At 35.0% G+C, this 19,577-nt stretch overlaps 1 protein-coding gene across 2 annotated transcripts in view; it reads left to right on the forward strand.

Moving 5' to 3' along the window:
• Nucleotides 1–2,516: 2,516 nt before the first annotated feature.
• The window catches only part of LOC135685829 (TNF receptor-associated factor 5), a 29,415-nt gene continuing 12,354 nt past the window's right edge, over nucleotides 2,517–19,577 (forward strand). Inside the window, exons 1-2 of one of the 2 annotated variants that reach the window (XM_065201910.2) lie at nucleotides 2,517–2,704; nucleotides 9,481–9,570. In XM_065201910.2, the coding sequence (XP_065057982.1) occupies nucleotides 9,505–9,570 (66 nt within the window). In that variant the 5' untranslated portion in view covers nucleotides 2,517–2,704; nucleotides 9,481–9,504. Of the gene's footprint in view, nucleotides 2,705–9,480; nucleotides 9,571–11,900; nucleotides 18,603–19,577 lie in introns of those variants that run through there. The other variant, XM_065201909.2, reaches the window with a different exon arrangement.

Consider the following 19,577-nt stretch of genomic DNA (forward strand, 5'->3'; position numbering starts at 1 on the left):
AATTTGTTAGTTGATTTTCTTGCAACATTATTAGTGGGTTTCTCACTTGGCTAACAGAGCCAAGCAACGTTTTCATAGTTTAAATTGATTTTCTTTGAAAAAACTGAAACTAATACGTTGTTTATTATGTCATCGCCTTCTTGTTACAAATTTTGTTTCTTTTATACAATAGTATGTTTGCAACTTGAAGTTAAGATCCACTATACGTTTTGATATGTAGAGTATGTGCCAGCAAAGCTATTTCACATATCATAAATATACAGAATGAGTATTTTCAGTAAGTAGCGTTCTGGTATCAATATAAAATCCGAAGTGATAATGACACAAAAATCGATCTTAAAATTTTTTTAGTTTTGGCCATAAAGCCCAAAAAAGAATAACGGAATACCTCTAAATGAGCAAAACCAGTTGAGCATGTTACAAACTGTATGATGTTTTAGCTAGCCATTTTCAATGATGTTTTGTCGGCTGGAATTTTTCTGGACTAGGACTAAGGAACACATATTATAAGGAGACAGGCCCACACCGGCAGATGCTGCCTTTTACTGTCCTGCATTATCAAAAAGGCATGTATGTATATTTAGATAGAAATGTAAACAGCCAAAGTTTAAATCACAAGCACATGGGTCCCAGAGGTGGCACCAGAAATCTTCCAACAGGGGGGCTAAATCGATCTTAAAATTTTTTTAGTTTTGGCCATAAAGCCCAAAAAAGAATAACGGAATACCTCTAAATGAGCAAAACCAGTTGAGCATGTTACAAACTGGCAGATATATAGCCAAATTAGCACATGCTCTTTCCAAACAAACTTTTGTAATTTTGCCTCTGTTCACAAGTCAAGCCTAATTCAGTATTTTTCCAAATATAATTCAAGATTTGTAAGAGCAGCTGTCGCGATAGGGGCCTGGGCAAAAGGTGTTGTAGTATGGGTAAGTCTAATGACGATTATGCAGTTTGAGTCAGTTTGTGCCAGTGTTACATGGAGTTGAAGAGTTGTGGAGTTCTGATGTGAACTAAGTTTTTGATAACAGAAAGTAATGATGGAATGAAGTTTAAGGAGTTACGAGAATAAACCGATGAAAATTGTGTTGCATATGATTATCATTTTCTACATAGCCTTGTTATGATGTTTTAGCTAGCCATTTTCAATGATGTTTTGTCGGCTGGAATTTTTCTGGACTAGGACTAAGGAACACATATTATAAGGAGACAGGCCCACACCGGCAGATGCTGCCTTTTACTGTCCTGCATTATCAAAAAGGCATGTATGTATATTTAGATAGAAATGTAAACAGCCAAAGTTTAAATCACAAGCACATGGGTCCCAGAGGTGGCACCAGAAATCTTCCAACAGGGGGGCTAAAATGACTAAAATAAGCAGCTTTAGTACGTTATTTTGTCAAATTTGCTCCGGCAATAACCTAAAATTTCCTCCGATGGGGGGCTAGATGCTTCCGACAGAGGGGCTGTAGCCCCCCTAGCCCTCCCCTGGCGCCACCACTGATGGTTCCTGTGGCAAATCGCTGATGTCATCAACATATCTGTTAATTTTTGCAAATTTTTGCTAAGAGGTTTCAGTCATTATTGTTCCCAAAACACCAGATACCGATGCATTCTTTTATCTCGTTTTGGAAATTCTTATAGAAGGGGCAGAAGACCTGAATATAATTTGATTGCGAAAGTCATGAATTTGCTGAAGAAAGGGGCAAAAGAACAGCAGTCACCAGAGACACCTGATAGCAGACTAAGGGAACCAAAGTGCCCTTTCCACTAAGTTGTAAATGCATTAAACTCTAAAGGTAAATCTTTATCGGTTTATTTTCATACTTTTTTTAATGTGTTTGAATATAGCCAATTTTCAAGATCAGTTGAGAAAGAATAAAGATTCTTCAATTTTTTAAATGTAATGGCCACTGGGCGGACATAGTACATTGCCCCGAGCGGTATCGTGTCTGTTATGTTCGTAGAGTAGCTTGTAGGTAAGTTTGTCATGTAAATCTTTTATGGAATATATATATTTATATATAAACAGATTTTTTGTTTGGCCAGGATAGAAGATTAAACTTTGATCCTTAGAAAAACTAAGGATATAGAGGCGGTTTGGGTGGGATTAAAATCGACTGCAAATCGTCTAAAAACATTACATATTTAGGCAAAAATTTTTGAAACACAATATACCATCACCCTAACCGCTTTTTATCTAACAAAAGTATGTTATCATTCTAGAGCCAAGAATCAAGCTGTCTCTCTGAAGCTAAATAATTTAATTATCAAATCGGAGGATTAAAGCCGATATGCGCAACCTTTACTGACCAGTTCAGTTGTTGCTCTCCAAGAAAAATTGTAAGTGATTTCAGCTTCTATATACAGATTCCACCATGACAAAACGAATGATTTATAAATTCATCAGTCAAAAAAGTCAAATGAAAGGAACAAAGCGATTCGTCACATGATGAAACCTAGTCAACTGATTGGCTTATTACTGACAATAGGTGTCGCCTAAATGTTTTGTTTAGCCATCGGCTGATTAATTATATGAACGGGATTCAGGCTATTAGTTGTCTGCAAATGTGTTAAGCTGGATGTTTTGTCACCAAATTAAACACCTGTGTGTTATACCAGAATTAACACTCAACTGCAGTTCCTCGTTCACCGTCTTCTGCAATTTTAAAGGGGATGTATTGACATCGTTTAATTATATGTGGTAAGAAAAGTTATTTTTTCATTGTCATGGTTTCCCTGTAATCTGTGCAGTAATAGGCCTAAGTTGGAATGTTTGGCCTTTCTGTTATTGTGACATTTTCTTGCATTAAAAGAATGTGAATGTAGAGTCGATAGTAAAAGTGCCGTAGCTTTTTAAGCTTAGACATAATTTCCAAAAGAGGGGTTCGCAAAACGTACTTATACAAATCCCAGTCAGTTTTGTTATTGAATATTTGATGGTCTACAGATTCCCAGGTCTACAGATTCTTGTTATGTTTTGTGAAAACAGAATAAAGGTGACAAAAAATATGATAAGAATATTGAATTGAAAGGAAAAATCACAAATTCTGAAAATTGCTCACGCTCCTGCAAAATTTTGCAGAGAGCTTGGTAATAAACTAGTTGTTGAAGAAAAGTTAAAATAAATAAGAGAGAAAAGTGATTTATTTTTCAACCAGACTTCTTTCAGATTCTAATTTGGAGCTCCACTTTTGCTTGATTATAATGATAGGCCTGATTATAATGGAATATTAAAGCTAATGTAGATGTTTGTTGCCAAAGGAATCTTCCTGTACCTTCTGTTGTGTCATTTTCTTGCAACCCCATGGTCTGCACTTTGTGGAAGATTGGGCAGACATCAATTTGTGCTTCCTGCATCTTATCATAGGCCAGGGTCCATTTCATGTCAACTGTACACTAAAAGTCCACTGAAGCATTTGTTTAGAGATGCAAAAAATATGAGCAGTTAGAAAAACAGTAATTATTGTATGCCAGACAAAGAAAGCTGATTAATAGAGAAAACTGTGGTGTATGAGTCTTTATTTTATTCTTTATCATGTTTTCTATGAACGTTGCTTCTCGTCTTACATCAAGTTTTACATTCTGCCAAAAAATTCTTACCGTTTCGTTCGTCGAACGCCGAAAAAAACCTAAGTGTACGCTGAAAGTCTTTGGGCCTAGTACATGGAATGCACCGAGGATCATAGGAACTTCAAGGCATTATCATAGGAACTTGAATGCCACCAAAGTGCCGTAAGGCTTAGAAATGGTATTATTTTGTTAAAGTCTAACTAAAGATTGCAATGCAAGCACTTGTGGCTCACCAGTCAGGTACACAATCATGTAGAATGAATAGTGGAAATTTCTGTCAAATACATAGTTTATCTATGTGGGAACAGTATCAACAACTGAAGATTGAGCATATTTGTTCTGTTGAGATGTTTACTATATTTGGCCAATTAAAATCCCCCTATATACAAATGCTCTTGCTTACATAATGTTTAGCTTACATCTGCATTTACATAACATCATATGTATTATAATGGAATTTCCTTATTGTGTGTATGGGAAGCAAAAGTATCACTGTGACACAAAGCACTACACCTTGACATTAAGACTTGAAACATTGACTACAGATCCTGTAAAGGCAAATTTATACTTCAAACTTGACCTCCATCAAATCACATATTATGATGTCTTGAAGTTGATAAGAAGCAATTTGATCCAAGATAAGCACAATGTATGAATTCAATTTGCTCTTAAGCTCTACCTAGATTTAAAGGACCACAGTAGCTAGTAATTGTCAATTTCACTTTACAACCAAGTTGTGACTTGGATTTAGACATTGCTTTTATGATGAGTCAAATGAAATAAAGTTGGCCTTTTCCCAGACAGATGGTCACATCTCTGACATTTGTATCTGTTTGTGAAATACCATTTATGCAATAATATAGAAAAGGGAGCCTTGGAGTAAATGTGTGGCAGCAATGTGATTTTTAACTCACAGTGAGATTTCCTAACCTAACATTCTTTGGCTGGGCTGTAAATCTAGATCTTAATTGATTTGATACAAGTTGAGTATTACATATTCAAATTGAAATTTCATTGATTTCCAGCAGCATAACAACAGCTAGAGACATAAAAGAAACCCAGAAAAATATCAAGCCAAAACTATAAAGGATATAGACAACATGAAATTTGTTGTTTTATTGTCTTATTGAACAAGAAATGAGGTTTTTATTAGAAATTTGTTATGCTCTCTGTAGCTTTCTTGGATCCCTTTTTTTCATGTCAAGGGAATTTTAGTAGGTTTTTCTTTGATTTGCAGCAGTAATTTGTGCCAAATTTTGATGTTCCTACTGTAGTGTGTTCTTATGGTTGGTAGGGCAAAGTTATTGCTTTTGGCTTGATTTGTGTTAAGCTGTGTTGGTTGTTTGTTTTTCAAAGAGGTGCAAATGCTTTTGCTTATGTCATACATTAATTTTGCACATTCCAGCTTATGACAGTCCTTGAAGTTCAATAGTCCAAGTTCAGAAAATAAGGACCTAAAATTAAGGAATATTTCAAAAAGGGTCTTACAAACCAAAGATCCTATTGTTACAAAATCTGCCCTTGCTTATTTTTAGTCTTCCTAAGTTGTGTCTTTCAATATTGCAAGGCCTTCACTTGTTTTCAGCCTTATAGTACTAGCCACTTAAAAATCTTCAAAGGTTTACTTAACATGAAATATTCCCTTAAATCTTTCAATCTTCCAAGATCTTAGTGAATGACAAATAATACTCTTTTGTGGCTATGTCTCCTTATGTAGTTTTTGTTCCTAAACAAATTAAAACATTTTTCAAAAATTTTCAAGATATCAAATTCAGTATACTTTGTAAAAAGTCCCTAAACAGCTACTGTTCCTAAAAAGAAAGCAACATAGGTTCCACTAGAATTTGGAAAGGAACAAGCTAAAAATTGGAGGTTTTTTCGTATATTTTCTAGTATCCTGCTTAAAATATACGGAAAGTAACTATATAAAACTCCACAATATTACATCTAAATTAGCAGTCTTCTTAAAGTAAATGGAGCAAATTTTCCTTAAAAGTAAATAACAATCTGGCTTGCTGAAAAGCATGGGATAGACAGGGGTTTGTCAGGTTTAAAGTAAGGATATACTATAGAGTCTAGAGACCCATATATAATAATGTTGGAGTAGAAGTTTTTACATTCCAGAAACTTTCAACATTTTATACATGCATAAATGTTTAAAAAATGTCCTAGAACTGACATTTCTTTTATTACATACCAATTTGGCTATGTTTATTTTTTTGCTGTATTTTGAAAAAAATTCTAGAATCATTCCTTTTAATATCAGAATAATTGTGCATGGTATTATTGATGAATGTGATCAATTTTCCACTGCTGGCAAATAATCATTTGATATAATCCATGTCCGTTTACAGCATAGTGTCACATGGTAGTCTTATAAGAGTGATAGTGGGTTCTACCAATATCTAGCTGGAAACATCAATATTAACCAGTTCGTAGCACTTTCTAATTATTAGGTTTACCATACAACTTATGAACCAAAAAAGGTTAATTGCCTAATTTTCTACTTACAAAAAAATCCACGAAAGCCTTTGCCCAAAATTTTAGAAAATTGTAAGCTTCTCAATTAACCCTGCTATTTCTTCTGATTTTTTTTAAACACAGCCCCTTTATTAGAATTTTCCATTCCCATTTGAAAGTCTCTTTATTAAAGCCTCAGGTGGCTAAATTTATGTCTTGATATGATACGGAATCCTAGCAACACCACTAGAGAAAACTGCTTAAATAAAGCACAATTTTTTACCATTACCAACAAAAATTATAGCAACATTTACCCTCATTTTTGTTGCTTGTGTTATCTCCAAAGCATGTCAGTCCAGTAAATATTTGGGGGGGGGGAGCAAAAGCTCTTATTGAGTTATGTTTTCGAAGCTGTACCCACACTTTGGGATTTTGGACTGTCGCTGCGGAGAAGCTTTGGGGATGTGTAACACCCCTCCTCTTTGGAGAAAAGTTCTTTGCAGAAACGAAGAGTTTTTTGCCAAGAGGGGGTGCTTCATTGGCCTTTTTTCAGACATGTCGGCCAATAAAGGATTGGTCACCCACTTTGTCGCCAAATGGAAACTGAGCACCCCCTTGGTTGCAATAGCTAGCGACGGCCCTTGTAGAAACCGCACTATCGAAACCGCGCTGTCGAAACCACCCTATCGAAACCGCTGGCTGTTTGACTTTTCTTTCAAAATATGAAGCCGCGTGAATTGCAGAGGCCATAATCTGTCATTATAGAATCGAAAGTCTGTAAGCCGCAGTCGAAAGTAGCAAAAAAGCCTAATCTCGAACTATCACATTAGGAAATTGTTTAGATACAATAACAAGTATGACACAGTGAGCACCCATTCTCGACTAGAAAAGCTTCTCTTTTATACAATCTGCTGTTAGACAAACCATTACTGATAGAGACACTGCTTCCTTCAAGTGTCGGAATTAATAAGGGGTGACAGTAATTAACAGTAAACGATGAGGCTAATCTGGGGTTTTGCTTGATTGGTTATCATTTCACCAAAGAAGTCGTTTACATGAGAGGTTTGAACACTTAATTTGTCGAGAACTGACATTTGAACTGGATTCTTTATTTAATAGCGAACATGAAGGACTGAAACTTCAATCTTCTCCCGTTACTGATGACGAAGCATCGTCATGATTTATACGTTTAGGGATATCATTGCAACTTTCCTATCCCTGGTATTTGCGAAGGAGGGGTTGATGCACCAGTTGTGGTTCTTATGTTTCGTCTCCTCTGTCGTAGTCTCCTATGAAGTTCATTGAATGTTGCAGGAATATTGTCTGCTAACATTTGTCTTGAAAACCAGCATTAGTTGTTTAGGAAACAGAATTTGTGTAGAGTTTGTTCTCTCACTTTGACTCTTCAACTAATTTAGGGGCTAGCGGTCGTTGATTCGTAAAATATTAGTAGATGTTGAGACATGTTAGTTTTAAATTCACTGGAGCAAGTTCACATGAAGCAACAAAGCCCTAATTGTGTCCTAACAAAACCTCTATACAAATCATTAGTTAAAGCTTCCATCAGCAAGAATTCACGTAGCTTTAGCCCTAGGTTTCTGTATTTTATTGTCACAACTTAGACAATATAATTGAACCTCAAGATTTTCAATGTCATTTATACTGTCAATCATTACATTATCTATCATAAAAAATGGCTAGCTATTAGGGTGGTTCTCGATCTTGAGAATATTCTTTTCTGTACATTCCCCTAAAAATACAATATATGCTAGAGGCAACTCTACTAGCAAAAACTTTTCAACAGTACGGGGAACGATAAAGAGAGGAGCAAAAGGCTAAGACTATCTCTAGGTTATTAAATAAAGGTAAAAAAAACTAACTGTCTCAAACCACATGTCACGGGAGTTTTCAGGGGAGAGAATATAATTCGCAATATTCTGAAAAACAAAATCCGTTTTAGACAACATTAAACAAAAGTTGCTTAATTACTTAATCATTCATCATTTTCAATAGAGTTATCGCATAAAAGGGAAATAATGATATCATCTGTATACATTAAGAAATTTATTCTTTAGATGCATTCGTTGTAAGTATTTATACAGAAAAACACAGTAATGGACCTAGGCATGATCCGCGAGAGACACCACAATTTCAGCTTGTGAAAGTTGGCTAATTTTTTTTGATAACCTAGAGGACAGAAAATGTAGGTGCAAAGCAGTTCTCAATGAACTTCAAAATGTATTTGATTCTGTAGCCGTTGATTTTATTCTAAAGTAAATTAATCTTCACACACAAGGAAAGGCAGGCCAATTGCTAAGAGTGGGTGTGACATCAAAGAATTTTGTCATTGAGAAACTCTGTTTATGTGAGAAAGTTTTGGTGTTGTTATTTTCCTCAAAAGTAATGTGCTTAATGAACATAAACTATAACATGGTAACATGGCTCGTGTCTAAAACTGAACCAATTTTAGAGAACAACTTCACGATAATGCAGACGGGCCTATTCCTGTGTTATCGTGAAGAATTTTCAGCTCTTTCAGATTCTAATAAAACGTAATAAGGATCAAATTTGAGATTTATTACATCTGCTGATTTAATATATTCTTTAAGGTGTGTCTGTTATAGGCAATAAATAAGTAATTTCTTCTAATCATCTTTTGGTTTTACGTCGTCATCAAGGTAATTGAAATTTATTCTCAGGGACATTCGAAGTGTTCCTAACGCATCAGCGTCTTTCTAATGCCTAAGTTCCTGATGCAAACAAAACCGTCTTTTAAATTCACATTCTACTAATCCTACAAAATTAAATAGAATTTATTATTGGTGTCCAAGAAAGGAATGTCATTTAAGTTTTATCTTTCATCATTTTACCTTAAATCTTTCTGAATGGTATTTTTAAAATTAGCTTGCTTAGATCGGTATTTTAAGTCAATTTCTTTTAATCTGTCTTCTTACTCGAAGCCTTCAAAAAGTAATCCATGTTTTCTGTAAGGGACGTTGACGACGTATGTGGTGTCATGTTGAGAGCAAAATCAAAATTGCAATGAATTATATCGTGTAATGAAACCATTTAACCATGTCTTTGCTTAATGAAACGTCTTTACTCAGTAACGTAGAAAATGCAAAATATTTATGATGAAAAGTTTTCAGCTATGTTTACAAACCTAGCTTCTTTTTGCTCTCAGGCTATAGGACTCCCATTCTCTTTTCATTTTATTTGGTCAACCCACTGGCCTTTGCCATTAACTTCAAACGGAAAACTCCAATTATTTACAAGTCCCATTTTTAATGCTTTGTCACTTTGTTCACTTTGAGCTGTGCATATATTTTGGGTATATTGAAAAAATTTTCTCCAGGGTTTTTGAAAATGCGTTCTATCCTATGCTCGCATCATTTAATAACAAGGATTTAGGAAAACACAATGTTTGTAATGTTGTATTTCGTTTAGATTTCCTGAAAACGGACACAACCTATGGAGGAACTGCGTGCACCACTTATAGGCAACAATGAAGAAAAGACCCAAGGAAATTCTTTACAGGTAAGTGCAAACATTTTGTTCCTAGAAGAATCGGGTCGTGACGTCATATTGCATTTTCTTATCAAAAGTTTACTGCAGACTGCTAGTGTTCAGATGCGAGGCTATTCTATCCAAAATCTAGTTGTAGAGAAGCCATGAACCGAAGTTTAATTCTTAATTTATTTTTGTTTTGTTTAGTAGCTTGACCTTTTCGTTCTCATGCCTGCTGTGAGTCACATGGGGTTACACCTTCAGAAACCTTGATTATAATCAGTATAATTTGTTGTAATGCATTGAAGACCAACACATTTTGGAATTCTCAAAATGGAGGTGCGACCAAGTGTTTTTCTCAGAGCTTTTTACCTCATAACGATTAAAAAGCCACATATGTAGTACATCCTTAAGCAAAACCCCGGTAATCTCCAATTATTATATCTTTTTGTAATAGCGGATATTCTAAATCAACCTTACCTGTCATGGTAACGATCAACTTTCAAAGTTTATGTCAAAAAGTGAATCACAACCAACCTAATTTGGCGTCTCAAGAAATTCGATTCTTTATTTAGTACAGAGGTCAGAGACAGGAGAGTAAATATTAGAAATTCCACTAGACGAGAGTAATTATGACTCTAGAGGTCCTGTGCCTTGCATCTTGTGCCTTCTTAATATAATTTCTTATCAACATGGTAGGTAAATACACGTTTCCAAAGGTTTGAAATTTTTGCCCAAAATTAAAATAAAATCGAGCAATTATTTATGGAAATACGATCTGTTTTAAATTTGTAATTTAAAAAGGAATGAAAAATATAAAGTTCACATTTTTAACAAAATTTAAGCATGGATGTTATTATTCTATATTATCATTCTTGAATTTAAGCCTTATTTTTTTGAGCCTAAATATTCTTGTAAACTATTTTCTTATATTGTAAAAATTGCGTATTCATGGTAGCTTATATATTCCTCTAACCCTATAGCCCTGATAATGTATACTTTTCATGATACCAGCTTTATTCCCATAGTCAAACATCAAAACAGTTTTTGGTCTCCGACCGTCAAGGCAATTTGAAAAGCTTATAGCATGTTAAAAGAGTGTATACGTTGGACTTTTCTTTCGCCATAGTATGTAGAAACTGAAATTTGCTGGCCAGAAAGAACAAAAAAATCAACTCTTTTTGCCAGCCTTTCTGATTTTTTCTACTTATGCGAGGAAAGGGTGAATATGAGGATGTTAGCAGAAATTATATTTGCCTGAACGAAAAACATGGTATAAATTTCTAGCCTTCTCAGGCAAGAATACGTCACGTTTTTTACAATTCAGAGTTTCATCTGTAAGATAGTATGGATTGAACTACGAGGCCTTTAGGAAAACTAAAAAGCGACAAATTGTTCACTGCGGTTAAATTTGAAGTAGTGATTAGGCCTCAATCAAGTACGAATCTGGTTTGAAAGATGGCAGAGTTCCAAGATAATGATTTGACTTGGTTTGGCAGAAATAAGATTTGCATGTCTTTTTTGTCCTCATTTTATTAATGTATTGTCTTGGTTACCAACCACAGCGACTGCAGTAAATTCTTCATTGGATCATTTTCAAATTGGCTAATAAAAACTAAACTGATAAGTCTCATTCATTGTTAACTGGCTTGAAGGATATCAGTGGTTCCTCAAAATTATTTAGATATTCGAAGATTTCCTTCATATTACATAACATAACATAACATAACATAACATAACATAACATAACATAACATAACATAACATAACATAACATAACATAACATAACATAACATAACATAACATAACATAACATAACATAACATAACATAACATAACATAACATAACATAACATAACATAACATAAAACATAACATAAAACATATAACATAAAACATATAACATAAAACATAACATAAAACATAAAACATAAAACATAAAACATAACATAAAACATATAACATAAAACATAACATAAAACATAAAACATAACATAAAACATAAAACATAAAACATAAAACATAAAACATAAAACATAAAACATAAAACATAAAACATAAAACATAAAACATAAAACATAAACATAAACATAAAACATAAAACATAAACATAAACATAAAACATAAACATAAAACATAAAACATAAAACATAAAACATAAAACATAAAACATAAAACATAAAACATAAAACATAAAACATAAAACATAAAACATAAAACATAAAACATAAAACATAACATAACATAACATAACATAACATTTAAAGAATAGGATGTTATAACTAGCAACCAACTCTGGACCTACATTTTTTATGAATAACACAAGCTTTCTTTTAATGGAGTTACCACACAAATTACTTGTGATTTTCCTAGTTCCAGAAGATATTAATAGATTACGACATTAAAAATTTTTTTGTCTTCTAGACTTTTTAGAGGTTAAGATATCAAGTTTACATCGGGGTCATCTTTCTTAAGATATTATCGATCCTATAAATGATCTTAATTGTATTGTTGACCAAAAGAAGCTTTTAAAAAGAAGCATTTAAACCTATGTAGCATTTTCCTTTAAATTATGAAAAATATTGATTTTGCAAAATAAGTAAATCGTTTGAAATGAAGCAGATAAAAGGTGATCAGCATTCTTCCTCGGATCGAATGGGAGAGCTTACGTCATGTCAAAATTCACCGACCTAAATCCAATTTTTATCCTTTTCTCAATCTACAGTTCTGAAGTAAGAAAACCACGACTATGGTTTAAGCCATATTTCCTGTTTATATGGATAAGTTTGGGGATTACTATAGCTGTATGACGAGATGATGTACACTCAGCTCTCAGTCTTTTGTGCCTCTGTTTATTTCGAATTCTTTGTGTTGGCGCCATCATACCAATGCTTTTGTGACTCCCGGTAACGCTGTTGTGGGTCAATTTTATTTCGAGGTCAAAGGAAGAGCGGTATAGATGCTTGCATTGGTGATGTGTCAGGGTGGCGTATGCTTGCGGAAGACTGCGGCGAGCTGCTGTCCCCGGAATCAAGGACCGAGATACTGAGGGGGCGGGCGGGGGGTCTTACCCTCTCAAAAACATACGTTGCATAAGTAAAATACTGATTTGTCAGGGCTGCCCTCCCCCCCAAACAAAAGTTGTATCTTGGTCTTTGCCTGGAGTCACAATAGTAGGGAGGGACCAGTAGGCCTAAGGGGTGCCCCACTTTTCCCATGAAGATATTCTGCGGCCTGTTTCAAGTATTTCTAGATTACATTATTCCATTTTTTACCAAAGTATCGAGAATCGTTATTAAACAGATGCAGTCGTGTGATCAATTCATCATAGATATGATATTCTTTTAATGCAAAGGTATTTGGACCAAGAAGACTTCTAACCTAATTACAATTTGAACTGCAATAAGTTACATTTTATAATCTTAACGACGAAATAACAACAAACATCAAACGTTAAAATGTTGATTTAAAGAAAACAACGATTGTTAGACTAAACTACAAAACGAAGGAATAACGTCTAGGTATGTTTAAAACTTGAAAACCGACATGGTGCATAGTTTTATTTTAATATAACATTATTTGAGATAATTAATTTATATCGGTTTATAAGCAGGGGTGACAAAATGCTCAATTCTATGTAATGAATAAGAGGGCTCTCGCAAACGGTTAGTGCAATCGGCAACCTGAACCAAATGACGAGTACAACCTCTTTCTTTATAAGAACAATTCTATAAGAACACGAACCTCAAAATTGGTGAAAAGTTAGTAACAATAGAACATGCTGCGGCTGAGCTACTGAAATATGCATTTTTTAACAACGTTTATCACAAAACGAGGATTTTTAGCAATATGCGGGTGCATCTTTGGTGAATAATCAAGCTCATCGGCAAATGAAGGTTGTCTCATTCACTTTTCTGGCAAATGAGGCCAGAACACCTCCCTAGAGCAAAAAAGCTAGCAATTGCATACCCTGGGTACCAGACTCACTATATAAAATAATAGAAAGTCTCTATTCAATTTTATATATAGTAAGTCTGGTACTCAGGGTAGCAATTGCACTGCTAACAACCTATTAATTTCAAGAACAAATTAAGAACAATCTAGCCTCAGATTTTCGGAAAAATTAAAAACAGTCAGCTTGAACTTAAATTTACTGGTTCTTACTCAAAAGAGTGTACACAATTAAAGTGCTTTTCGTTGTTTTCAGAGAGGTTAACGTCCTCTTTTTTTTTTCATTGTTACCCAGGTCTGTCACTGTTTGACTGTTATCTGAATTCCAATTTCCGCAAATATGAGGTTTTCAGAAATTGCGTAAATTGTATCAAAGGCATTAGTCTGATACAGTTGCAAAAATAGTCGATCATTTTTAGATTGAAGTCGGCATACAATTGTGTATTGTTGCGAATGTTTACGTGTCTGTGGCTGTGACCTACCTTTAATGCCATGTCTAAAAATAGATTGCAATAATGAAGTCATTCTTTGTACATAGAAATGGGCCTAAGACACCTGAAGAAGTTTCTATGACTTACTTACACTGATAACTATTGTTGTGCCTGTTTGATCCTTCATGGGAACGAATTCAGTTTGAGCAGAGTAACGTTGGATTGGTAGATATCAAAAAATTCACACGCTCTTATATCTTTTCAATCCTCATCCTTCGTATGGCCTAATCAGAGATTCCGTGACATTCAATTTAGCTTCAATTATGTTTTCACACCGCAGTGATTTGATTTTATTCATTGACTCTATTGCCTTGATCCTTCGTTGCAAAAGTTATCTGATCTCCGGAAAATATCGCTTATTCAACTACACCAATATATCACGAAATTTCCTAATGCATTTGTACAAGGTGAATGAGAAGAAGTTTCCTCACGATGTAGGGTAATTTGTTGATATCAAATAAATTCATTGCGGTTTTTTATGTTCAGTGTTTCTGCAGGACATTACCAAGGTATAAAGGGGCCCTGAAGACAGGGGGCCGGGAGAGACACCTTTTTTGCCAAAGTGGTGTACGTAGGTAAAAACTTTCGTTATGCGTCTATAACACTTTTAGATTTTTCTCAGTTACTGCTTTTAGTGTTTTGAGAAAACTGTGCTATCCTAAACATTCGTTTTCTAAAAACTAGGTGGAAATTGAGACTGGCTGTTCTCAATTTTTACAAAACTTTAGGGCCTGATTGTTCTTAACTTGTTCTTAAATTATTAGGGTGTACGAAGTGATATCGCTAGCTATTGTGCTCAAGGGGAGTGTTCAGGCCCTATTTGCTAACAAAAAAGGAGCCACTCTTTATTTGCCGACATTGAAAATTCACCAACGAAGCACCTCTAAACATTTCAAGCTTTGATGCTCATTTCTGAATGCGAGCATTTTGTTGCTAGTTTTCGCATGTTGTTATAGGATAGATTGGATTATTGTGCAGCTTACTTTAATTGAATAAGTAATTGTAAATTCCCAAGATTCGCCGCAACGGACAACGCCCTCGTCGCACAAAGTGGACTGTACAGCAGTCTCGCAAGTCCGAATGCATTGCATTTTTCAATTCCTTTTTCGGCGGCTGGCATAATTGAGCCATGCTCCTTCGCAGCGGATGTTTATTTTTAAAAGGAACGTTGCAAGGGTTGTTGTTTTCACATCTTCTAAATTTCGAAATTGCTAGGTCAGTTTGGCACATTGTCTGCCTGTCTCCAAAAAAATATTCGTTTTAATCGCCCGGCAAATTTTATATGACGTTAATGGGTATGTTTTTTATCACCTACCACTTTGAAATAGTCGCAGTTCTTTATCCCAAAGAGCTTGTCACCCTGTCAGAACGTAAATACGGCTTAAGATTGATTTCATGGACTCAATGTCCTGGCGTGGCTTGAATTATAAGTTGGTCAATCCATGGGCACTCACTCTTTTTCTTTTAAGAACAAATTTATAAGAACACAATCCTCAAAATCAATAAAAATAAAGAACAAATTAAGAACATTGTGATATCATTGTTATTGAGGATTTGTCTTTGTAACAAGGTATATGTTTTACTAATGTTATTATAATCTATAAATGCCAACCCTTGTATTAGTTATACACATCAAGTGTTGATCCACAGAAGGGTATTGTCTTGTTACTGAATTTTTTAACTAAAATCCTAATAATTTTCGACCGGATTAGAGTAACAATCTAGCCACTAAATTGTGGGCCAAAGTTTTCAGTCTGAACCTCAATTTACTGGATCTTATAAAAAGAGTGTATGGTCCATTTTATCGGGGGAATGCTCAGATAATTTTTTTCTGTGTTTTATTGTATATGAATTTTTTATCAGCAATTTTTCGCATTTTTATGACCATGGTGCTTGAAAGGAATGTTAAGGGACAATATATAATTCAGCCTTTTAAGAAATTATGGCAAACTTTTAGAAGATGTAGCTCGATCTCTAAAACTCTGACCTGATATTGTCATACTGACCAGGTGTTCTGTTTTTTATGTTATGTTTCATTTTTGTGTGTTATTTTTGTTGTTGTAAAAAGTAGCTCATTAGCTCTTTCTATTTAAAAAACCTATAAAGAAACTTCGACTTCGTTTTGGTTTTTAATTTTGAAAATATAACTGCTCAGTTTTAGGTATTTTTTGTTCACGTCGACTGTTTAGGAATAAAGAAGGTTTTCAGTCATTCCTGATAAGATGAATTTTTTATTATTTCAGCAAATAAGGCAAAGGTATTTTATGATTTGCTGAAGGTATTTTATGAAATGAAATGCTTATACTGCTATGAAAACATGGCCGCCATTTAGCATTTTACGTGATGAGCAATATGATCCCAATAATTCAAGCTTTAAACGCGGTTTTCTCATATGGTGATGCTTCGTCAGTACCAGCCGGTTTTTTTATCTGCAAAGTGACAAAAAACATTGCAATATATAGCTGTCAGCCTCTCTTTATTTCTTAAGGACTTATTCTCCTAGTGTATTTCGTCACGATCCCCTGACCTCTACACGGGGCAGTTTTCCTTAATTTGTCGCTGTGATTATAAATGAAGGACTTTTTCAGGCTAAAACTGTTTTTAGTACTTTTATCGTGCTTACTCAAATGTTTCTAGGAAAAATTTTTGGGTCCTAACCCCCTTAAACTCTGAGATTGCTGATTTACATGCTTTTTATTTATAAGAAACCCAGTTCGTGGCCTTGCTCTTAAAGTTCCTTATTTTTGGACCTCTTTTTTATCGAATTGTATCCTTAATAGTTCATAAATTCAACTGCACATATAAATTGTATATAGTGCATTAGAATTCTGTACAAGTCTCGTTAGATTCCTAACTGTAGCTAGAAACAAGGTGAAGTGGAAATTCAACCAAGAAGGAAAATGAAACACTCGCAATTACGCAATGAAGCACTATTGCTACTTTGATAGCTACCTTGTGTCAAAATTTGTGTCATTTTTTAACACCAAATGAATGGAACAGGCTTCATTTTTTCTTGATTGTTTGCGATAATGAAAATATTCAAAAATGAAAAGTTCCGAGTCTGCCATGGAGGAAAGCTAATTGCGCTTAGCCCCCTTCCTAAGATTCAGGGAGATTTGTGGAGCTCAGCCCCCACGTCATAAGCGAGCGTATTTTAGGTTGAAATAATTATTCACTTGGCAATGTTAGCTTACCCTTTACTATGCTATTCACTCTTTTTTATAAGAACGGTTTTTTAAATAGCCCTAGTTATTGACGTTATGGTCTCCTCCTTTGTTATGGTCTGTGACCCAGGCTATAAGAATACGAGACCCGAAGTTGATGAAAAGTTAAGAACAAATTAAGAACGAGTGAGCTACTGTAAAATGTAATTTTTGAACAAAGTCGTGAGATCTCTTGAAAAATCTTATCACAGTAACGAGAAGATTTTGCCATCTAGGGGTGCTTTGTCCTTGAAATTTCAAATAGCTCATTCATTTTGTTAGTAAATGGGGCCTAAGCATTCTCCTTGAGCACAATAGCTAATGATAGTGACTGCACTGCTTATATTTAAAAACAAATAAAGAACAATCCAGCCTCAAATGTTTTGAAAAATAAAGAACATCCAGCCTGAATTTCAGTTTACAGCTTTTAATAAAAAAGGTGGTAGGTTTTCCGTGAATGGACCATTTCTTATTGGTAACGGAAACTGGGCAATTGAAGGCAATGATGAGCTGAAGAATATGGAGGTCTTATTCGCAGAAAATAACCTAACATAGAAAAATGATAGATAACAAAGTACTACGCCCTAGCAATTAGAGTGTAGCTATTATGGGTGTGGTGCCTAGAAGTTGCCTTCGGTACAGCCCCTCACCCCAATCTTTTTAGGATGGCACCCCTGCGTATAACAGTTGTCTGCATCTTTAGTGTTGTATAAGATGTGTTGTTGGGGCAGCTCCTCTATTAGAAAGATGGAAAAGGAGGAAAATAAGGAATTTCAGCCAGAGGAAAACGAGCTTGATATGAATTGGAGCTGTGAAAATTGGGCGACGAAGACCAGCGTCGAATCTTTCGACTTGCTTGTATGTGTTCGTCTGTTTCTCTGCATCCACTTACCTCGCTTTTTCATACCGTCACTGCTTGATTTCCGAGGGTTTAAAAGTCGGGCGCCTAATGGGTAATCATTTTGCTTTTAGCGCCGGTCATTTCCATCTAGAGCGCAAATACTGCAAATGACGTGTTTATTTATACAAAAAGAGTAAGCCGCTTAGCTCGCTGAACATGAATCAAGTTGTTTAAGATTTATCTCGCCATGACCCTTGCACTGCAGAAAACCGCTATTGATCACCAGTAGTGCGTGGACACTTATAAATCAGAACAACTCATACTAACGGCAGTTGTTATATTCGTGCGTTTGGTGCAACGAGACGTATTGCTGTTGATATTGAGACTCGAGTTGCCTCTTTCTCCAGCCACGCCAATAGACAGAAATTTCCACACAATCCATCGTTGGAGTTTTCCATTGCCTGAGGGAGCAAGTGTATGTTACTATTCCTGATTCCAGGATGAGGTTCTTTCGTTCCCAGAAAACGATTATTCCGTACGAGTTATTAAGGCAAGCACCAGGCAGGAAAGTTGAGGTATGAATGAAGTAAAGCTAGATCTCTCAAGTTTGCATTCCATGTTAAAGTTTTTTTCGTGAAGAAAATAAAATACGCCGAGAAAGCTTTTTCATATTTTTGTACTAATCTGACTGAACGACCCATTTGTAAGTGACAATATCCAAGTTTTTCCTGCTTTTGATATTTGTTTTTATTCCTCATATGTTTTATCAGCGACCTGATGTAGATAATGATGACCAGAACTAGAAAGTACTATTTTTGCTCTTTGTTATCAGCAGTTGGCTAACCAAAACTTTATGCTAATTCCACATTGCTCATATTTGCTACTGATTTTGTCTATTGCGGGTGATCCTTTCAATGACTGGAAATCGACACTTCTGCAGAGGTCAGAAGAGGTGGTGTTATGGAGGAGTCCATTTGTTTCAGATTGCCGTGGGCCGGCGTTTTAAACTACCAAAACCACTTTAATTCTTAGTGGACCCTGCGGCATTCATTGAGTTCAGAAACCTAATGTAATTGGCCATGAAATCACAGGTATATAAAAACAACGGCGAGTGTCTGCTTTAGACTATGTAGTTTCATTGACGAAGTATTACTCTCTGCTCTGGTGCATCAAGATGTGTCAGGCACAAGTATATAGTATGACCTTAGTTTGCGGAAGTAAATATTTAAGTCTGAAGGTGATCTAGACTGGCATTGAGGGTGTACCCGCCATATGAATATGGCCAAAGTGGTTTGACAGATTGGGTTTATTTCAAACATGGCGGACCAAAAAAAGCCCACATAACATTCAGCTTATTCAACCCAATTCAAATTTTGGTTACTTGCTTCTTTTTCAATAGATAGATTCTCTCTCTAAGTCATAAAACAAACAGAAAGGTCACCATTTTGAAAAGGATTATGCAATTTTTAATCTTAAGAAGATTTATATGTATCAAGCTTGCATATTTACCATATTCAGAGGAATATCTTAAGAAGATTTCAAATACCATC

The sequence above is a fragment of the Rhopilema esculentum genome, chromosome 15 (genome assembly GCF_057945365.1).
Source record: "Rhopilema esculentum isolate cy_ngs chromosome 15, ASM5794536v1, whole genome shotgun sequence".
NCBI lineage: Eukaryota > Metazoa > Cnidaria > Scyphozoa > Rhizostomeae > Rhizostomatidae > Rhopilema > Rhopilema esculentum.